Source organism: Meles meles, chromosome 12 (genome assembly GCF_922984935.1).
Source record: "Meles meles chromosome 12, mMelMel3.1 paternal haplotype, whole genome shotgun sequence".
Taxonomy (NCBI): domain Eukaryota; kingdom Metazoa; phylum Chordata; class Mammalia; order Carnivora; family Mustelidae; genus Meles; species Meles meles.
The window spans coordinates 78,260,358-78,280,837 of NC_060077.1; the positions used below are offsets into that span (position 1 = coordinate 78,260,358).

At 44.8% G+C, this 20,480-nt stretch overlaps 1 protein-coding gene across 2 annotated transcripts in view; it reads left to right on the top strand.

Moving 5' to 3' along the window:
- ONECUT2 (one cut homeobox 2) overlaps nucleotides 1–19,733 on the top strand; it is a 58,292-nt gene extending 38,559 nt beyond the window's left edge. Inside the window, exons 2-3 of one of the 2 annotated variants that reach the window (XR_006820989.1) lie at nucleotides 4,797–7,236; nucleotides 17,331–19,733. Coding sequence is in view for 1 of the 2 variants with exons in the window: in XM_046024256.1 (XP_045880212.1) it covers nucleotides 4,797–5,083 (287 nt within the window). In the remaining variant the exon portion in view is untranslated. Of the gene's footprint in view, nucleotides 1–4,796 lie in introns of both variants that reach the window. The other variant, XM_046024256.1, reaches the window with a different exon arrangement.
- Nucleotides 19,734–20,480: the final 747 nt, after the last annotated feature.

Genomic DNA, 20,480 nt, shown 5'->3' on the forward strand with positions numbered 1-20,480 from the left:
CCTTCTTGCTAGAGAGTCGCTCTCCCACTTTGCACAAGTCCTCCTAAGCGGGCAGCTTCAGGCTCTCCATCTGAAAGAGGACATTGATTCTCCTTAGCAGATTTTCCAGACCCGTATACTTGGAGGTCAAGTGACCATTGACAAGTGCACACCCCCATGACTTCCTCCCACACCCCCTCCCCGCGCCCTGGCAAGATCACATTGAACTATTCAGGGAAAGTTTTTACTGAATGCAAGGAGAATATGACCCTTCTGCACTATTTATTAGGGGCTAACAATACCCATCATATGTAGAATGTATTTGGAAATAAATTCGTGATGTTAGGAAACAGCAGTTGTCCCAAGCCTATTAGGATCTCTGACACATACATGGAAACACATCATGGTCTTTTTTTTTTTTTTAAGAGTTTATTTATTTATTTGACAGAGATCACAAGTAGGCAGAGAGGCAGGCGGAGAGAGAGTGGGAAGCAGGCCCCTGCTGAGCAGAGAGCCCGATGCGGGGCTTGACCTCAGAACCCCGAGATCATGACCTGAGCTGAAGGCAGAGGCTTAACCCACTGAGCCACCCAGGTGCCCCACACATCATGGTCTTACCTTTCCCGTGCGGCTGGGAATTGACCATGAGACAACTTCACAAAGAAAACAAATATCTTTAACCTTTTATTTGCCATTAGCTCTCTGGGCAGTACATCTACCATTGAGTAAGTCTTAGAAAACCATTTGAAATTATGAATTCCTAAACTTAACTTCTAATTTTTTAAAGATTTATTTATTTTTGAGAGAGAGCTAGCGTGGGTGGGGAGAGGCAGAGGGAGAGAGAATCTTAAGCAGATTCTGCCCTGAGCTCAGAGCCCGGCTTGGGCTCAATCTCATGACCCTGAGATCCTGACCGGAGCCAAAATCAAGAGTCAGACATTTAACTGACTGTGCTGCCCAGATGCCCCTAACCTTACCTTCTTATGCACCTTTTTTCTTCCTTTTCTATGAAGGGAGAATGAATATTTGCATTTACTAAGGACCTACTGTGTTCCAAGTGCTACAGCTGGCCTCTTGATGTCTGGAGTGGTGGGCATTCCTACCCCCATTTTAGACATGAGGTAGATGAGGAAACGGAGACTCAAGGTCATGCGGCCGAGAACCAGGTCTCCATTTCAAGCGGAGACTTCTTATCCGACATTTGACTTTCCCCGGGCAGGAATGCAAAGGTTTTCTTCCTTGGCTTCTGTATCTATCACCACAACAATGCTACATAATGTGAAACCACAAAACCAGTAGCCTAAAGCCATCAATGTTTATTTTTGCTGCGGTCTGTGGGTCAGCTGGGCGGTTCGGCGGCTCCAGGGCCCCCGCTGGGGTGGTCTCAGCCACACTCCTGCTGCACCTGCAGTCCGCTGGCCCGGGTGGGTCTGGGCTTGTCGCGTGGCCACCAGGCAGAGTTCCAACAGCATGAACAAAGCACATGGCTTCTTGAGGCCTCGGCTCAGAACTGCCACCCTGTCCCTTCGGCCACATTCTTTCGGCCACATTCTTTCGGCTAAAGCAAACCATCTGGCCGGTCCAGATCCCCAGCAAAGACAAGCAAACGCCATCTCATGCTGGGACGGGGGGTGGGGGGCATTTGAGTCACATTGCAGGGGGTGTAAATATTGGGAAGGGAAGAATTGGGGCCAATTTTGCAAGTAGTCTGCCTCAGTTCCCATTGTGGGGCAGCTCTGCCCCCTTGGGGGCACCTGCTTACTGTAAGCCTCTGCTCCCCCCACCCTGCAAAGTCTGCTCTAGGAGCCTCTCCTTATTTACACTAAGGGGCAGGACGGCCGCTGTGGAGAATTTATTTATTTATTTATTAAAAGATTTTATTTATTTGACAGAGATCACGAGTAGGCAGAGAAGCAAAGAGAGGGGGGAAGCAGGCTCCCTGCTGAGCAGAGAGCCCAGTGCGGGGCTCGATCCCAGGACCCTGGGATCATGACCTGAGCTGAAGGCAGAGGCTTTAACCCACTGAGCCACCCAGGTGCCCCTGCTCTGCTGTGGAGAATTTAAAATGACTCCTTTCCCAAGAGGAAGGAGGGCAGTCAGTCTGGCAGAGGTTCCACCCACTCTGATTAAAGCTAAAGCAGGCGTCCTCAGCATGAGCCAGCATGCAGAGGGGAGTCTGGGGAGCTAGGGGCAGCAGGCCTTCCAGGGGCAGATAGATCCTTCTCTGCCTTCACCGGAGACTGGTGCTCCTTGCAGAGGCCCCTCTGGAGTAGGCTCCCCCTTGCCCAGCCCCAAACATCCTGTTTGCTGTCAGAGCCAGGACTCCCCTCCTCTCCAGGAGCTCAGCAGCTCACCTTCCCACCGGCCTCTGCAAAGACCTCTCTGTCCTGTGTGCTTGTGGTTTCCAGGAAGGAGGGTTGCAAGGCCAAGGCCATTTCCGCAGGACTCCAGGGCCAAGCTGGCCCACACAGGAAGCTGGAGGGGCAGGGAGGTGCTGAGTGGGGTGGAGCGGAGGAGGGAAAGCCAGGGCTAGGGCGGAGGTGGGAAGAGCGGTTGGGTTCCTGGAGGACAGGGACAGGACCTGAAAGCTCATGAAAAGAGAAACAACACGCTGGGAAGAAACTTGAGAGACAGGGGTTTACACATCCAATTTGAAAGATCGGAGATCAAAGGACAAGCCGGGGGAGGCGGACGTTTGCATCCCCTGGAGACCAAATCAGGTCCTGCCTGCCCCGTGCCACCTTCCGCCAGCGCGTAACTCAGGAGCGCCCCCTAGGATCCTTGCGAGGTGGTGGTCCCAGAGCTCCAACCCCAAAGCGTCTCATCTGGGAGGGAAAAGAAACTCCTGATTCCACTCTCCACTAGGTAGGTGGGATAGGTGTCCTCAAAAGAGGCACCTGCCCAGTGTGGGACTTTGCAGGCAGAACGGGTTGTGTATATTAACACAGGTGTGTATGTTAAGGTTTGTAAAAGCACAGATTCCAAAACCCTGCCCCACATGGGTGAAAACCAGAATGTCTGGGAGCGGAGCCCCAGAGGCTGCCCTGCGAACGGATCCCCTCTATTGTGACAGCGGCGTGGGTGCTATTTCTGTATATGAGAAAGACAGAGAGAGGGGTGCCTGGGTGCCTCAGTCAGCTAAGTGTCTGCCTTCGGCTCAGGTCATGATCCCAGGGTCCTAGGATCAAGTCCCGCATCGGGCTCCCTGCCCAGCGGGGAGCGTGCTTCTCCCTCTCCCTGCCCCCCTGCTTATTCTCTCTCTCTCTCTCTCAAATAAACAAATCTTAGAAAGAGAACAGAAGGAAGGAAGGAAAGAAAGTTGGAGAGAGGGAAGGACTGGATTCTTACCCTGGGTCTGCATCAGACTTGGAATGGGACCTCAGGTCAATGACTTACCCAATCTAGGTCTGGACTGATTCATTTTAAAATGAAAACAAATCGGGACTCCTGGGTGGCTCAGTCAGTGAAGCGGGTGCCTTCAGCTCAGGTCATGATCCCAGAGTCTCGGGATCGAGCCCCACATCTGGCTCCTTGCTCTGCAGGGACTCTGCTTCTCCCTCTGCCTCTGCCTGCCTCTCTGCCTGCCTGTGCTCTCTTTCTCTGGCAAATAAATAAATAAAATCTTTTAAAAAATAAAAAATTAAAAAAAATTGGGGCGCCTGGGTGGCTCAGTGGGTTAAGCCTCTGCCTTCAGCTCAGGTCATGATCCCAGGGTCCTGGGATCGAGCCCTGCATTGGGTTCTCTTCTCAGCGGGGAGCCTGCTTCCCCCTCTCTCTCTGCCTGCCTCTCTGTCTACTTGTGATCTCTCTCAATCTGTCAAATAAATAAATAAAATCTTTTCTAAAAAAAGTCGTGTTCACGTTCTTGACAGGCAGGCCCCATGTTATTTCGCCCGTATGAGGCTCTTTTCTGAGACCCAGATCGGTCGGTGAAGTACACAGACCCCCTGAAAGAGTCCAGGCATCACGTGACGGCACCCCAGGCATTCCATTAGGTTGATGGCTCCCAAACAGGCCAGTTGGGAACATTCCGCAGACCGGCTCCCTGCCTTCCAGGCACTCGTAGGCTAAGGCAGAGATAGCGACACATCGGTTAATTAATGTCCCCTTTAGTCGGGCTGCTTCCGCCGCCCCCAGCCCTGTCCTCTTGTACCGGCTTCACCTCAAACTACCCAGCGTGGAGCGGGCTCAACCAATTTCTTTGGGTCTTTCTCTCCTTGTTTTGTTTTTGTTTCGTTTTTCCGTGATTTTTCAGAACTCTGGAAGAAGGGGATTTGGGTTGGGATGATACCATCGTTCCGTCGCTTCTACCTTCGTTCTGTTAACAATTTCTGGAATCACATGCGTAGAAGCTTTGATTTTTGAAAAAAGAAGGCACTTTGAAGTTTTGACTCCAGAAAGTCCTTTCAGCTCAGCCGTGCACACTTCTAGAAGCTGAATATGAAGGAGGAACGGCCTGCCCGGGCTCCCGCTGGGGACCTGGGGTCCTCACTCTCTTCACAGTGCCGGATTTCAGAGATGAAGAATTATAAGGGTGTGCTGGGAGGCAGGGGGCTGCCCCTGGTTTAAAAGCAGACCGCCGAGAGCCGCCCCGCTGTTCTCCCCTTCCTCCCTTCTCCGTTCGTTCCCTGGTGCCTTCCATCACCCGGAGGCGAACGGGGAAGGCTGGTTATTGACAGCTGGGCAGAGCGCACAATAAAGTTTAACAGTTTACATCCCCCTCGTATGACTCTGTCAATGTTCTCAATGGCTCCCCTTCTCGGGGGCTGGTTCTCACACTTGTACTGACTCCCTCCTTCTTCTCTTTTCCCTCCAAGCGTGCAAACGCAAAGAGCAAGAACCAAACAAAGACAGGAACAATTCCCAGAAGAAATCCCGCCTGGTGTTCACCGACCTCCAACGCCGAACACTCTTTGCCATCTTCAAGGAGAACAAACGCCCGTCCAAAGAGATGCAGATCACCATTTCCCAGCAGCTGGGCCTGGAGCTCACGACCGTCAGCAACTTCTTCATGAACGCCCGCCGCCGCAGCCTGGAGAAGTGGCAGGATGATCTGAGCACAGGGGGCTCCTCGTCCACCTCCGGCACTTGTACCAAAGCGTGATGGAGGGACTCTCGGGTGGGCACAGGTCCCCTCCAGGTGAGGACAACCGACACAAAAGAAAACACAAAGGAAAAAGACACCGGATTCTTAGCTGGGGCCCTTCACTGGTGATTTGAAAGCACAATTCTCTTGAAAAGAAACTTCTATTCTAGCTGTAATCATAGGCCAGGTGTTCTTTTCTTGTTTTGTTTTTCATGGCTATGGAGTCCAAGTGCAAGCTGAAAATGAATCTCTTTGAACCAGACATTGTCCTCTGAGCATGCTAAGCATCCCAGAAATCCAAATGGGGGGAGGCCTTCCTGGAGCAGGTTGATTTCAGCGTGGTGTTAGCCAAGCTCAGGATCTCTTCAGGTGTCAACAGTCCCACTTGGGGCCCTGTTGCAGTCCGAGTTCCCATGTGTCACGGTGGGATTTTGGCCTGTGTAAGGATTCTGAGTTTGGGCTCCCAAGATGCTACCATGAGAGATTCTTCTAGCAACAAGAATGACCTCATTTGCTTTCCCAGTGCTTAGACTCATCATACCACAGTACACCAAAGTTCACAGCCATAACATAAAAAACATCAGAATGATAATTACTGAGCACAACTTTTAAATACGGAAATTAAAAAAAAAAATCCGAGGACCTGTTTTTCCAACTCAGGCATCATTCCATTGGATGGTTTAGAAAGCTTTAAGTTGATCCAGTTTACAATTTTCTTTTCCTTACCTCCTGGAAATCTCACGTGGTCTTGGATCCATCAAAAAAAAAAAAAAATCAGTTCTCTTGAGCTCAACATATCAAGCACAACGTAGATAAACAGAGAAGTAAGGAAGGTTCTGGATTCACCGCATCTGGATTTTCAAGACGCTGATTGTGAAGTCATTAGGGAATCGTTGGGAATATGGCTTCAAGCACATTTTGCAGTTTGCTACAAATTCTGTTTGTACACAATGCAGACGCACACTCAGGAGGCCAATTTAACTGTTACGGTACATGGAGCAAATGCAGCATTTTCAAAGATGTAGATTTTTTTAGATCATCGATGTGTCCTTCTGGGTTAGTAGTCACCTGGTTCCTCCCCTGTGCATTAACATGATTCATTCTCACTCTTTCGCATTTCGGTTGTTTCCTCATCCATCCCATTGGTAGGGCCGTTTTTCAGTGTTTTCTAGCTAGAAAATTAAAAAAAAAAAAAGGAATTCAAACCACCATACGTGTTACTCATGAGGGTCATCTAGTCCCAAATCTCTTCCATTGTCGAATCACCCTTGCAAAACCGCAGAGTAAATCTGGAGAAAACACAGCACACCAAAGAAGCAGAATACTGCAAACCAAAGACATTTCTTACTTGCCATTTTCTAGCCTAAAAATACTGTGATTACTTTTAGAAATCAGAAAACCTCTGCAACTCCAAATGGCATTCAGCTCTTGCATTTGGCTCACCATCGGGCTGAGCAGACCAGCTAGCCCAGCCACCCAGGGAGTGGCTTTGCCACGCCAGCTCTGGTCCCTGGCTGCCACCTTCCCACGGCACGTGGAAGAGCGCCCGCAAAACTCTGGGAGATGCGAAGGTCACGATGTGCATATTTACCAGTGAATGGCCCCAGGTGGGCCCCATGGGGGTGTTCGAAGCAAGCCAAACGCTGCAATGATTCTTTACAGACACTTGAGACTGACTTTTTTATGAATTACTTAATCGAAACCAAAGAAACTTTTTCTGCACCTACTTCTGCAACAAACAAAACTGTTCCATTAAAAATGAATAAATAAATAAATACGTAAATCAGTGAACGTCACCATCACCAAGAAGGAAGCACGCCAGAAAGAAAAAAAAAAAAAAAAAACCAAAAAACAGCGAGACACACTGTGTGTAAACAGACCTCTTGGGACATTTTTTGGAAGCAGATTTTAAAGAAAGGGTTGAGACAGGAATAGATATAAGGAAAAGCCTCGGCGGCTCCTGCTTCATTTTGACAACTCATCGGTAATCGTAAAGTTGAAGATTGTCTTTAATTTGTGCCTATGCAGTTTTTCAAAAGAACACGGAACCGAACAACAGAAACCTCAACAGCTACAATACCAAAGACGAGGATTTCTCACATCTTTTGTTTCAGTTCAGTATCTCCTCTTGTCTGGCTAAAATACTAATAGCGCCATTGATCTGTGTAAAGGTAATCAATTTTGTTTCTGAGCAACAAAAGGCAAGGGTCATCGATATTGTTTCCCTTTAATTTTGTTTTATGGCTTTCTGCCCCAACCTGGAATCTCCCAGAAGGTTCCATGGACTCCAAGTTTAAGATGTTGGGATACTGATCTGTTCCCTCTACTCCTCGGAGCACGGGGAATAATGTCACGTGAATGTTCTTTGCTTATCCCTTAGACTTGGTTCCTTCTATGTTCAGAGCCTCAGCATCAGGGGAGGGAAGGGGAGTGAGGGTCAGGGTTAGGGGTCTTGGTGACATGTACTCTCCTGAACCACAGAACCAAAGAGTTTATAGAGGAATCAACAGCCTCATTTTCATGTGATTGCTACATCCTAACGGCTTCATTTGGGGGTGGGGGGGGAACGGAAAAATAATTGCCAGTTTCTACTTTTCTATTAGCTTTTTAAAATTCAGCTGTAAAGTTGCATTTCTAAAGAAAGAGATATATATATATAATATATGAATACATATATAGATTCAACTTGACAAATTGAATCTAATTTGTCAAACCAAATTCTTGCTGTCCAAGTCCATGTCTGGTTTTGGTCAACTGCTTCATTTATTAGGCCTTAGTTCCGAATTTTGCTCGTTTCTCATGCCATCCCAGAGTCCGTTTTCCACTGTGGATGATTTGGAGTACTCAGATTTCTGTGAAAATTCCCAGGAAAGTTGAAAGTCAAGCATTTCAGCGTTTAACCTGTTGATAAATGGACTTGTGGCGCAAATGAGTTTTATTCGTATTTGGAGTCAGCTCTAGGCGGACGCCTCAGCCACCACCAAGGTGGCCAGTGAGGTCTGTCCATGAGACCTGGCCCACCCGTGGGCCAGTGGGGAGCTTGTCTTCTGTAACTGATGGGAAGCCTCGGGGGGTCCGGTCCCACTAGCTGTGGAGATGAGGCCAGCCCAGAAATCTCTCCAGTAGCCATCCTGTCCCATCAGGGTGTTGCTGATCTCCTCAGGGAGCAGATCCACAAAAGGGACTTCTCGTAGGGGAAGTCCAGCTCTTGTTGGAATAGCTGATCGGGTTTCCTTAGGGCGGCCGTTCCCTGGTGTTTTGGCCAGCCTGTGTGCAACCACAGCTGGCGTGGAGTGAGGCAGTGGTACTGACCAGGGGCTTGTCTCCGTCCTGGAGGGAAAATGCGAAGCAGGATTGGGGGAGAAGCCCAGCGTCCTGCTCCCCGGAGCCCCGTCATCCGTGGTGCCACCTCCTCGCTCCCCACCGGTGAGGGAGAAGGGGTCTCCCTTTGCGGGGACAGCAGCCGCAGAGCTGGGAAAGCATGCGACTCTCCACGGCTCTTGTATTCCATCCGACTTTGGGATGTCCCAGGACTTTGCCCTGTATCCTTTTGTCTCTTCTCCTATCCCATGTTTCCTTTGTCAAACGACGGAGAAAAGAGCATGCTTCTGCCGGGGAATGCTCCCTGTGGGTTGAAACAAAGGAACTTCCAGTCGGTGATTTCTGCGTAAAATCCTTGTGACTTGTGGCCAATGTTCTGGAGATTGGATTGAGGGAACAGACCTGCTGGGTTTGGTTAGTGATCCTTTGGCACACTAATCTCACCACTTGGGTTTGGGCACCCCTGAAGATGTCAAAACCCAAAGAGCCTGCCTTTGTGGCCTGAGATTTCAATACCGATAAAAGCTCTTGTAGCCACGTCCGCCCCCTCAGTGGTCCCGGTGACCCGAGGAGGACGTCCTAATGTACAAAAGACAAGAACTTCCCTCCAGATGTAAATGTCTCTAACTGGATAATGTCATACCAGAGAGAGGTGCTTGCTTTTAGACAATTATTTACAGACACATGAATGCATGCATGTGCGTTCATATTTGTACATATCAAAATGGTCAGCCCTACATAATTCCAATTTGTGAAAAATCTGAAAAAGAAAAAAACCCTACCAATTAAAAGGTGATGAAATTTGACCCAGTGGGTTTCCTCCAGCATTTCTAAAATTTACTTAAGTTAATAATTTCAGAGAAAATAACCATTTGGACTTAGTTATAGGTGAGGATCTGTTTCTTCAATCCAAGAAAAATTCCAGGCGTGCCTCAGCCATTAGGAACGAAGGGGACAGCATGAAGTTCGGGACCGTTCTGAACCAAAACTCACACTCTCGAGGCAGCAGAAATCTAAAGGCTATTGAGTGGGAAAATAACGTTTCTCTATTCCTGGAGGGAAATAGGCTCGCTTTACTTTTGTTTTCAACGTGATTTTGGTACTGGGGACATAATCCTTTCATTCCGGGAACATTTTTAAAAGAGCCAGTCTATTTCATTTTTAAAGGAAAACAGCGACAACCATAAAAACTCCACTCTGATATGTAAAGGCTTTTCCAAAATGTAAAATGACAGGTTGTACCACTTAAAGGTACAGGAGAGAGAAAGGAATGAAGGACTCAGCAGGACGCTTTCTCTGGAGAGATCAGAGCGTCTCCTCCGCAGCTTTGCCTACAGGCTCCTGGCAACTGTGGGCATAAGAAATTTAAGCTAATTTTCATCTCTAAAGTGAAATCAAAATTCAGAAGGTAAATCTCTCTCTCTCACACACACACACACATACATATATATACACACATATATATGCATTTTTATAATTCAGTGTATTTGAAAGCTAAATATAAATGCTTTTTAGATGATCCATCATTTCATCTTACCTGTGCTGGACACTTACCTATTAATGCCAGTAAATTAAAGTTGAACAAATTAAAAAAAAAATCACGACCACTTGGTACAGGTGGGGACACGTTCCCACTTTTGCAAATGCTGGTAGAATTACTAAAGTGTCCTATTACCATTACCGCAAGGTCCTGACAATACAACTTTATGGTGAACTCAGATTTTCCACAGGTTGTATAGGAGGGATTTTTTAAAAATACAAAAAGAACAGCCTGAGTCCCAGTGTTGTTGAAGAAGAATGTACTATATTAAAAAGCCGAGACCCCAAAAGCCCAAAGACAAGTCCTATGGAAATAACTAACATGGTTCTTAACCGATCAGAGAATTTTTGTTGTTCTTGTTGCTGCTGCTGCTGCTGCTGCTGGGTGATTCGGACTCATTAGCCTAACCAGGAGGAGTGAGTAGGACATGTTGGAGAAGGAAGGGATAGGGCTGGTGCGTCCATAACTTTTGCATATTCACGTGCAAGACTGGATATCTTAATAATTTTGTACATTTAGCCAAGACCAAGTCACCTCTAAAACAACAGGAGATTCTGGTTTTCAAATAAGGCCCCAAAATCCTTACTAAAGGAAGAAGGGATGGTTGGTTATATAAGTCTCATAAATTAATGACGTTGGCTTTAGATATGGCTGTCCTAATGCCCATTTTCTGCCCAGGATTTATTTCTTCCCAAGGGGGCGGGGGGGGTTGTTTTAGAAAGTTTCAGAATGTGTTATTAAATACCAAAATAATTATTAAAATAATATAAGGCCTTACGTATATAGGTTAACACAAAGCCTATCATTGAGGCCGATGGGCTATTTTGCATGAATCCCACAGGGACCAGAAATGCTCATTGTTCTCAGATCCCAAAAGGACTCTGATGGTCTGAGACATGTTAAAGCTAGAGCCCAAGCTGTTCTTATAGGTTTTTGAGTTTGGTTGACTGGAATCAACCAGCTGAGACCTTTTTAGTGGACAAAATGTGTATAGGAAAAAAACACATCGCTACAGGTCTGTTCGTCCCATGGAACCCTTCCACTCTGTTCCATCTCCAGCAGCAGACATTTCACAGAGCGTAAACCTCGGGAGATAAGTTTGTCTGAAGCTTCTCCAGTCTGTCAGCATGGATGAATATGGATTTAGAGGCATCTCTCGACATGTATGCTCACAGCTGTCCCTCTAAGCAACCCACATTTCCTGTGGGTGTCCAGACTGTGAACAGCCATCGCCATACATAGATACTGTCCCCTGTTACAACAAATGAGTTCAAGTGACCCCTCAACACGTATGCGAGACTTCTACAATGTACGTTGCTTTCTTTAGTATATCATTGAAGACTAAAGTGCAGGAAAGAAAAGTATCCCAGCATCTTCATGGTGTACGCTTGAAATTACTTTCATTTGGGCACATCCAAGATAAACTCTACTTTCAAGAAACCTGGGATATTGTTTAATCATCTGTGTAAGAATGACACATCGGCTTGAGGACTTCGGTTGAATAGCTTTATTCTGGATCTCTCATAACTACAGCTAAATCCAAAGACCTGGAAAAGGACAAGAAAGAAAAAAGGAAAAAAAAAAAGTAAAAAAAAAAAAACAAAAAGAAAAAAATATCAAAGTGCAAACTCATAGGAGAAACGTGGGCTCTGGTTTCCAGGGTTGAGACAATGGGATCTGGTGTGGTGAGGGTCGCACCAGCTAGAGGGGAAATGGGGATTTTTTCTTCTGCGTGCTTGTCACATCGAAATGGTCTTTATGAATGTGAGGAAGTTTCAGAGGTTATGATTTCCTGCTTTATTTTCACTTAGACTGTCGAAAGAGGCTATACATGTTGTCCATCAAAAAAAAAAAAAAAAATGAAGACCGTCAAAAGGAACCATTTTTTTCCCCCTTGTCTCTTTGGGTTATGACCCAACAGGCTATGTACCATTAATGTAATTAATTTATTTGAATTAGTTTCTAGCACACAAATGTGTAGGATTTTGGTAATTAGTATGTCATCCTAGGTTGATTTTACTCCTCGTGCTTATTAATCGAAACACAGACCAAGGGCGCATCAGAGATGCAAAATTTCTTTCAGAATTCTCTTGAAAGACGGTTTGCTTTCTAAAGCAGTGAAATTCTGTTACAGGAAAGAAGTACAGGTTACCAAAAAAAAAAAATCAAGGTATTTTTCCTTCTTGAATTAACTTTGAAAATAGTTTAAATAACGATAAATTATTTAATTTAAGTTTGCGGCCCCACCTGGTACCAGGCAAACGCCACCTTTTAATTATTGGGGCCCTCAGAGCCTTCCTATCGTAACTTATTTATTTAACTTATTCAGCATCTACGAAAGGTGCACTGTATAGTTTATAGTTTTTATTTAAAACAGTAGAGAGCACTGCAGTTTGTTTGCTGTGAGAACAACAGAGCAAAGTCTGTGGACGAGCAATGACTATTCAGCCCGAACCTGTGCGTTCAGAAAACACATGTCGAGACCCTGCTTCACCTGCCCGGATGTCGGGGCTTCTCTGCAGAAACTGGAAAAAAAAAATAAATAAGTTTTCAAAGATCATAACAGCAAAAAGAGAGAAACCCTTACACTAGCTGCTTCCAAGAATGAACTCTCTGTGTGTGTAAAACAACCAAACAAAAAAGGGAAGAAAAAAAAAGCAGAAAAAAGAAAAAAAAAAAAGGAAAAACTTTCTATTTCTAGTGAGAACCAAAGAAGGCTACCTCACTGACTTTTTCCATTTGTAATTTTAATCGTGTTGATGACACCAAAGATACCAAAGATTTCTTTCTCTGTGCGGTCTGCATTTTGCTTGTGCTCTTTTATAATTTTAACTATTCTCTCTGACGTATGGTATGTACAGCCACAGCTCAGATACCCCAAAGAAATAATTGTCAATGTGGCGGCGGCTGCTAATTTGGGAAGGGATATTTTCTGTGTTTCTCTCCTGTGTTCGCTGTCCCCTGCACACGTTCAGGATTCAAGTTCAGATGCTGCTGTAATTGGACTCCTTAAATTCCAATTCCAAATTGGTGAAGAAGACTGGTTGGAAGTGACCTTCATTCTTAGCCATGACCTCTGTCCTCACCTTGGAGCTATCCCAGTACAGATTTCCAATGTCCTGAACCATAGAGATTCTAATCATTGAGTGAAGGAGCTGGAAGGGACCTTAGAAATCCTTTAGTTCAAGCCCCAGAGGCCCGGAGGAGTGAAATAGTTGTCCAAGTCAACCATCTAGAGGCCAAGCCCAGGCAAGCTCCAGGGCTATACCCATTGCTCACAGTGCCCTTGGCACGAGATGGGCCACATGCTGGCAGAGGGGAAAGGGGCCGTCCTTTAGCAGTGAGTGGGGCCTGGGGCTTCTCCCTTAACCTTTCACTCTGTAGAAGTAGCCACAGGCATTTCCATGTCTGTCTGGTTAGAACCTCAACGTAAAGTCACATAGGATCAGTTGCCGGGAAAGGTGACCAGTCCAGAGCTATTGAAGCCCACTGAGGGGTTTTGAGCCTGGAAGTTATGCAACGATCCGCGTGAGCCCCGTCGAGTCCCGGCATCACAAAGTGTTGCTAATGTAAACATTTAATTCAGTGAGAAGAGAAAGTTCCTTCTTGGTCTGTTGAGTTTCATAATTACAGATATTTTCAGGTCATATTTATCGGAGAAAGGGAGTTTGATCACTGCACGTGTGACAGTGACGCTGTTCAGCTTCTGTCCATTCCCCTGGGCGTGTGGGTGTTGATACTTTGTTTCTAGGCCAGCTCTGCATTTATGAGAAGTTTAAGCCTTACACCCTTAGGTCCTTAAGGATTATTCATTGTAAATGAAAGATGACACCAGAATTTCAGAGAAATGGATGGTCCCCTTTAAGAAATGATTACTTAAAGTTACTTCTCTCTGCCCTTCTTACTCATAAAATTAATGGGTCTTCTCTAAGTTTCTTTTGATTCCATTAAAAGATTAAATCACTATTAAGACCCATTCATCAGAGTGATTTGTATGTTAGGCAATGAATCATTCTCAGCTTTTGACCAGATGGGTTTCAGACATGTGCAAAGATCCACCGTTAGTCTGTGTTTACTGAGGACCAGTAGTTTTCACTTCGAATACTGTAGTTATCTTTGAGCTTTTGAAAAGACCATTAGACAAGCCAAGAAGGGAAAAGACCAATCAACCCACCAGTCCATGCATCCAAAGACTAGCTAGTGGAGGAACTGAGACGACAGATTGACAGCCTAGGAGACCCCTAACCCCTTTCCGCAGTTTCCAGTACAGTCAGAGGTGCAAGTTCTCTCTGGTCCAGACAAGCTCCAAGCTCCATCCTCCCCCGCCCAGACTAGGCAAACTGGTAAGGCCTTCCTTCCAGACAGCGAATGACTTGGGTTTCCTTCCCAAATTCCTCTTAAAAATAGAATCCTCAGAATACCTGAGAGACATAAATTAAGAAGATCTGCTGGGAGGGCAACAGAGTGCTCCCCTAGGAGCAAAACACACCCCACCTTCCTCCCAACACGCACACACACCGAGCCTCCTCCCCCCCACACCAAACCCAAGAGGGAACTTAGCGAGAGCAATTACAGCCTGAACACAGAAAACATCCCAGGTTGGCAGACCCCTCCTCAGCAACCCCCCGCCCCCAGCCTCATGCTTCACTTGCCAAGTGTGACATAACCACGGGACGAGTGCCTTGCTTGAACCAAAGCAATGATTTAGCCAGTCTGGACCTCTCTGTGCTTTTTTTAATCCTTTCTGTGAATACCTCAGCTTCATCTGGGCCTCCATACGGTAAATGGGTGCGCTCATTGTACTGTGGTGCTTTGCAATGCAGCCCTGCAAAGAACAAGATTTGTACTAATACCAAAGGTTCTTTCTCTCTGTCTCCTCCTTCTGCCTCCCCCGCCCCGTTCTTGTCCCTTTTCTAGTTTTTCACGGTTCCAAAGCTTTAATATGAATCTGGGCATGATGGCAATGCAGACCGCGCAAATCCTTACTGAATTTTCTCAGATATACCTCATAGATACTAGTGTTTAGAGTAATGTTATTATAGCGTATGTAATAAATTATTCACTGTTTCTTTTGGTAACTGTGATTTAAAAAAAGAAAAAAGAAAAAAAAGCTTTATACGTTTTAGGTTGTGCTTTTGTAATAGACAAAAAGGTGCGCTTAAAAAAAAAAATGTATGTTCTTTCCCCCCCCCCCCGCCCTTTGGATTTTATTTATTCTGGATTGGGGAAAGTTGCAGAATGAGCCCAAAGTTTACAGTTTCATATTTTGCTGAAGAAACAATCTGTGTTCATTTGCTCTGTTGAAAAAAAAATTATTTTCTACATTTGTGCTACTTGGTCTGAACAATTAATTGTTCTGTGTTAACAGTGTAGTATTATAATTAGCAACTGCCAATCAGTGCTATAATTTTATGCATGAGGCTAAAAATTTAGCAGTGTGATGCATTGTGGTCTTAATAGCAACATTTTTCATTTTGAACTAGATCTTCCCCTTTGGTTCAATGGACTTTATTTATGCATGGGTGCCGAGCGTTTGTTAGCCGTTGTGGAACAGTTGTGTATACATTAAACTGTGAAAATGTACACAGTTCAGCCTCAGACATTGGTAATATTGGTTTTATTGGGAGATGTCTCACCTCAAAAAAATACCTTGACGTCTGTTGGGATTTCAAAATGAGTCCAATTGAATCGAGTTCAAATTTTAGGAGAAAGGTCATTCCAAGTTTCAGTTACCAACGTGCATTCCCACAAATTGGGATCCTCAGAGCCCAGCAGTATCGCTATATTCGAGAAGGGGTTGGAAACAAGCATGGAAGAAACAACTCAACTCTGCATTTTTAATTTCCTCGAAAAGGAGTCCGTTTGGTTTTGTGTTCGTGACCTCAGACTTAACTGACGGTGTAGATGAAGATGTGAAATCATCCGGCCCTAGCTTCTCCGACATCTCTGCTTGGGAATGGTTACTTTGTGCTTAGTTTCTTCCTGTATTTTGTGGACAAGTCACTTCTCAAAAGCAACTCAAATGGTGTCCATATCAGTAATTATTCTGGGCTTTTTTTCCCTTCTTTTGAACAATCCACCAGCTGGTCCAGTGATTTAGGTAAAAATCGATGGCCATTCCCCCAAAACATCCCCTGTGCTGTCATCTAATGATTCTTCCTCTCGAGGGTCAGAGGTGACCCTGTTTCCTACCCGACAAGGTCCTGCCTATCCTAAAGGGAGTATAAGACGTTTTGAACCCCAGTTTTGGAAAACCAACTGGGCTTAAACTTCCCCGTTATCTGAGGCCTCTCTATCTCAGAAAGTATTTTACGGTTGCAGTGGATTGGGCAAACTTGTTCTTTCTTACATTTGGGGTCTGAAACTCATTCTCAAGTTTTGTACTGATTTCCCAAACCATTGTGCTTGACATAAAGCCAAACCAACTGCCCAGCCCCCTTTCTTCCGCACAGGAGAGTGCAGTTTGGGAGACAGTGGTGGGAAAGCAGAACCAGATCTGCTCTGCAAAACATCAGAAACCACCAAAAATAGAGCATTCAGAATACCAGTCAATGAGAATTTAGGGGAATGTGCTTTCATTAATAAGAGAAACAAACGTTTTTTTATTTGACCTTATAAAGTCGATTGTGATTACAAAAGCTTTGTAATACATATTCTTCTTAATTTTTCCCCCTGATTAATTTGCCAAAGATGGGAATGGATATCAGATTTTAAGGTTGGCTTTTGTAAGACATTTAATGATTGTAATAGTGTTCGATCTTCCAGAAAGCTTTATATGATCTTCCGCAATAAACCAAACAGATCATTTGTTTCGGTGAAATTCTCCTCACACTCACAAACCCACAGACTATTCCTCCTGATGCAGATACTGTAATATCTACGAAGTTCAAATGCATCTTCGATCCAAAGTAAACAGAGGAGTGTCTGAGACATGAGCGTGCCCAGCCCTTCTTATTACAAACGACGCCTGGGTCTGGCTCACTAGGATTTGCCAAGAAGACTTGTCTTATGAAACTCAAGGTATATTTTGTTATGCCATTTTATGTCCTTCTTTTTTTAAACTTCCGTGGAAAGTGAAATGTTGAATCAAGTGTAAGCTGAGTTTTTCAGACAACTGAAGTAGCTACATCGTGAATGTTATTTTGTTATTAAAGGGTTTTTACTCAATGCTTTGTGCCAGTGGATGTCCTTTCCTTGGAGACACAGAACTATGGAATTCCCTTAGCTTGGCCCGGATTTCACATCTGCTGTCATGGGGGAACGTGGGCCCAGACTAGGAAATCAAGGTCACGTGCTAGAAGGTAGATTTGGGCAGTAGGAAGAGATCTGCTGAGTGTTACTTTAAAGAGAGCCGGGCCCAAGATCACTAACCTTACTCTCTCTCTCTCTCTCTCTCGACCCCAGCACTTCTCGGAGATCCCTTGGTCTTGAGCCCATGCCAGCATGAAAACAGACCCCAATTTGTACAGGAAAGGGAAGGAAGAAAAAATAGCAATCCCAAATCTTCGGTGACTCTCCAGGCTCTCATCTGTCCCCAAGCTGGGCTCTACCAGCCAGGACAATGGGTGGGCCATCTGGTTGGCTTTACCATCTTGACTACTGTAAAGCATCCAGGTCTCCACAGTCCAGTGGGGGCTCTTTCAAACCAGAATCCCCCTTACCACTCTTCCTCTGCATCCTGGTAATTTAGCTATTTTATCTATAACTTTGTATGCAGTTATTGAGAAAACAAAAATATTAATAGGTTTTCTGCCATCTTGTTTCCAGTTTGTATTTTAGCTATTTCCAGGTCTTTGATCGGGAAGGATACCAGAAGGAAAAGGAGACCTCCACCTCCTCTTTGATCCTTGCTCTTCTCTGAGGGAGAGGGGCTATGTACATCGCTCATGGTATTGATCTTTTGGGGGGGGATAGGCTGAGTCAACCAAGAACAGGGCCTGTCTCTTCTGGAAAGTCCTACTAAAAAAAAAGAACATGGGGTTTCCCCCATCTTCCTTGCTTTGACTCAACTTGGCATTTAGCCCAAGAGTTAGTTTGCTCTCTAGGAAAGTTTTTTCAGATTATGACTACCTAGAAAGGAGGTGAAGTAACTTTCAGATTATGACTACCTAGGAAGAAAGTGAAGTTTTTTTTTTAGATTATGTCTACCTAGGAATAAATTTTTTTCAGTTATGCTTCCTAGGAAGAATGGTGAAGTATTCAAAGACTAGCTATTGGGTCAGTAGTCATACCTTTAACAGATATTTCCTTGAAGGCAGAATATCATTTCCTTTCTTTGCTAGGTTATTTGGTGTCTAAATGGTGTCAGCAAACTTTTTACCATGTGAGGTTGTAAGATATCTGCCCAGCTGGAATTCCTGAAACAGGAAGACAACTTTCACACTAAAAAAATCATACAGAACGTCCAAGTTTGGCAGGCAGGGACTGGGGTGATGTGGTCATAATATTGGTATTGGTTTTTCTTTTAATCCATATCTCCAACCACCAGGTCTTATCTGCCCCCCCTCAATCCTAGGGCAGTTCAGGCCTTTCTCACCCAGCCTAGGATGTCAAACAATTTTATGGACAGATATCATTAGGAACTGACCAACATTTCAACTAGTTCTCTTCTCTATCCTTTGCTTTTCTCCAAAAAGGTGTTTTCCCGGACTGCAGAGAAAGAGCGTGGCTGATTTTTTCCATCTTTCCTATTCTAATAGCCCTATCCAAATTAATATTTTATTAGTACAGTTACAGTAGATTCTTTCTTGGTCAATGAATCCTTAGTAGAGAAACTATCCTTCCACCAAAGTGAGTGACAAGAAGTTCTAGGATCTTTTCTTTCATGGGTTTTTGTTCTCAGCTATTTTCTCCCTTTAGGCCCTGACCTCAAATATGTTGATTCAGGGGATTAAAATACCTTTTAATTTCACATGCTGGCTTGTGGGGCTCGAATCCTTCCTTATGGTTTAAAAGGTGACTAAGATTAAGAGAAGGGAGGAAGAGGAAAAGAGAGAAGGATCTGCCCCAGCTCTATTTAAAGTTTTAAAATGTAAGGAAGAGACTTATGAAGCCATGGGGGAAATGGCTGAATAGTGGTTAATACCCCCTGTACTTGTTCAGAACCCAAGCTCTGCCATGTGGCTTCTAGCTTAGCTCTTCCAGAAACCCAGCCCTGTAGTAGGAACCCAACTACCTTTCACAGTCTCTGTCCAGCTTCCAAAGGGACAAGAGATCAAAGAGTCACATGCACATCTCTTGTTCTATTTCTTGGTTTTTCAGATATTTTCTCCAAGAAAATCACAGAGGAAAGATTTAAACTTTATTTTTAGTCAGCCCCTTTGACATCACCTCTTATATTGAAAATCAGGAAAACACCCCCCCTAAAATTTGCACTCCCTTCCGTTTTGAAAAAGAAAACCCACACACTAGTTAATCCACATTCTTCTTTTCTTACACCCCAAGCTATAGTTCCAAAGCATATTCTAACACAGATTTCGCCCCATCTCAGACATGTTAAGTCAGACTGTGCTGAAAGATATCCCAGGGTTGGTCAACAGGGTATATGTTCAGTGACCGCCCTGAAATCCTGGTGGGGATGAGGATCACACACCATTATCAAGGGGCTGCTCACCCCTTGATAATCTCCCAGTCCTTTGCAAGATTTCTTTGAATGTTAATTGCATTTTCAATTTTGCTCCTTTCCTACCCTGATGTTTTGTCCACAACATTGCTTACACTGGATTCTTCCTATTTTTATTCTTATCATTAAATGGTAGTGCTGTAAATTCTGCAATTAATGTCAAATAAACTGCTTTCATCCATTGACCATGGCTCAGTTGGCTTCTTTCTCTTTTCATGGAAAGGATTAAGCATCCTTCTCCTATTGCCTCCCATCGTAGTTTCCTAAAGAATGGTAAAGTTGCTCAGCTTCGTCAGATTGCAACTTCATGACGTCTCACAGGATGCGAAGCACATTTTATAATCAACAAATCTGTCAACCATGTTATCAATCACAAAAGGTTAGGGATGCCCTGTAAAGACCGCATTCTTCTTTTTTTATTATTTTTTAAGATATTATTTATTTATTTGACACAGAGAGAGAGATCACAAGTGGGCAGAGAGGCAGGCAGAGAGAGAAGGGGAAGCAGGCTCCCCGATGAGCAGAGAGCCCCATGCAGGGCTCGATCCCAGGACCCTGAGATCATGACCTGAGCTGAAGGCAGAGGCTTGACCTACTGAGCCACCCAGGTGCCCCAAAGACCGCATTATTCTTAACCCATTAAAACATTAGGGATGACCTAGCCTAACTTTGTCCTTGTACAGATTCCATATGAGGTCACATGTGGTGACTCAAAAAGGGTATCACTTTACTGTCACCATATGGAATATGAAACAAATGAAAACAAACACACACATCTGGGGCCAGAGACCTCGTGTGGAATTTAGGCTCTGCTGTAAATTATATAGTTTTCAGCAAGTCCCTTAAACTCTCTGGGCTTCAATTTCACCAACAAGGTTAAGGTTAGGATAGGTTATATCTGAAGTCCTTTACATCTCTTGTTAAAAATTTTT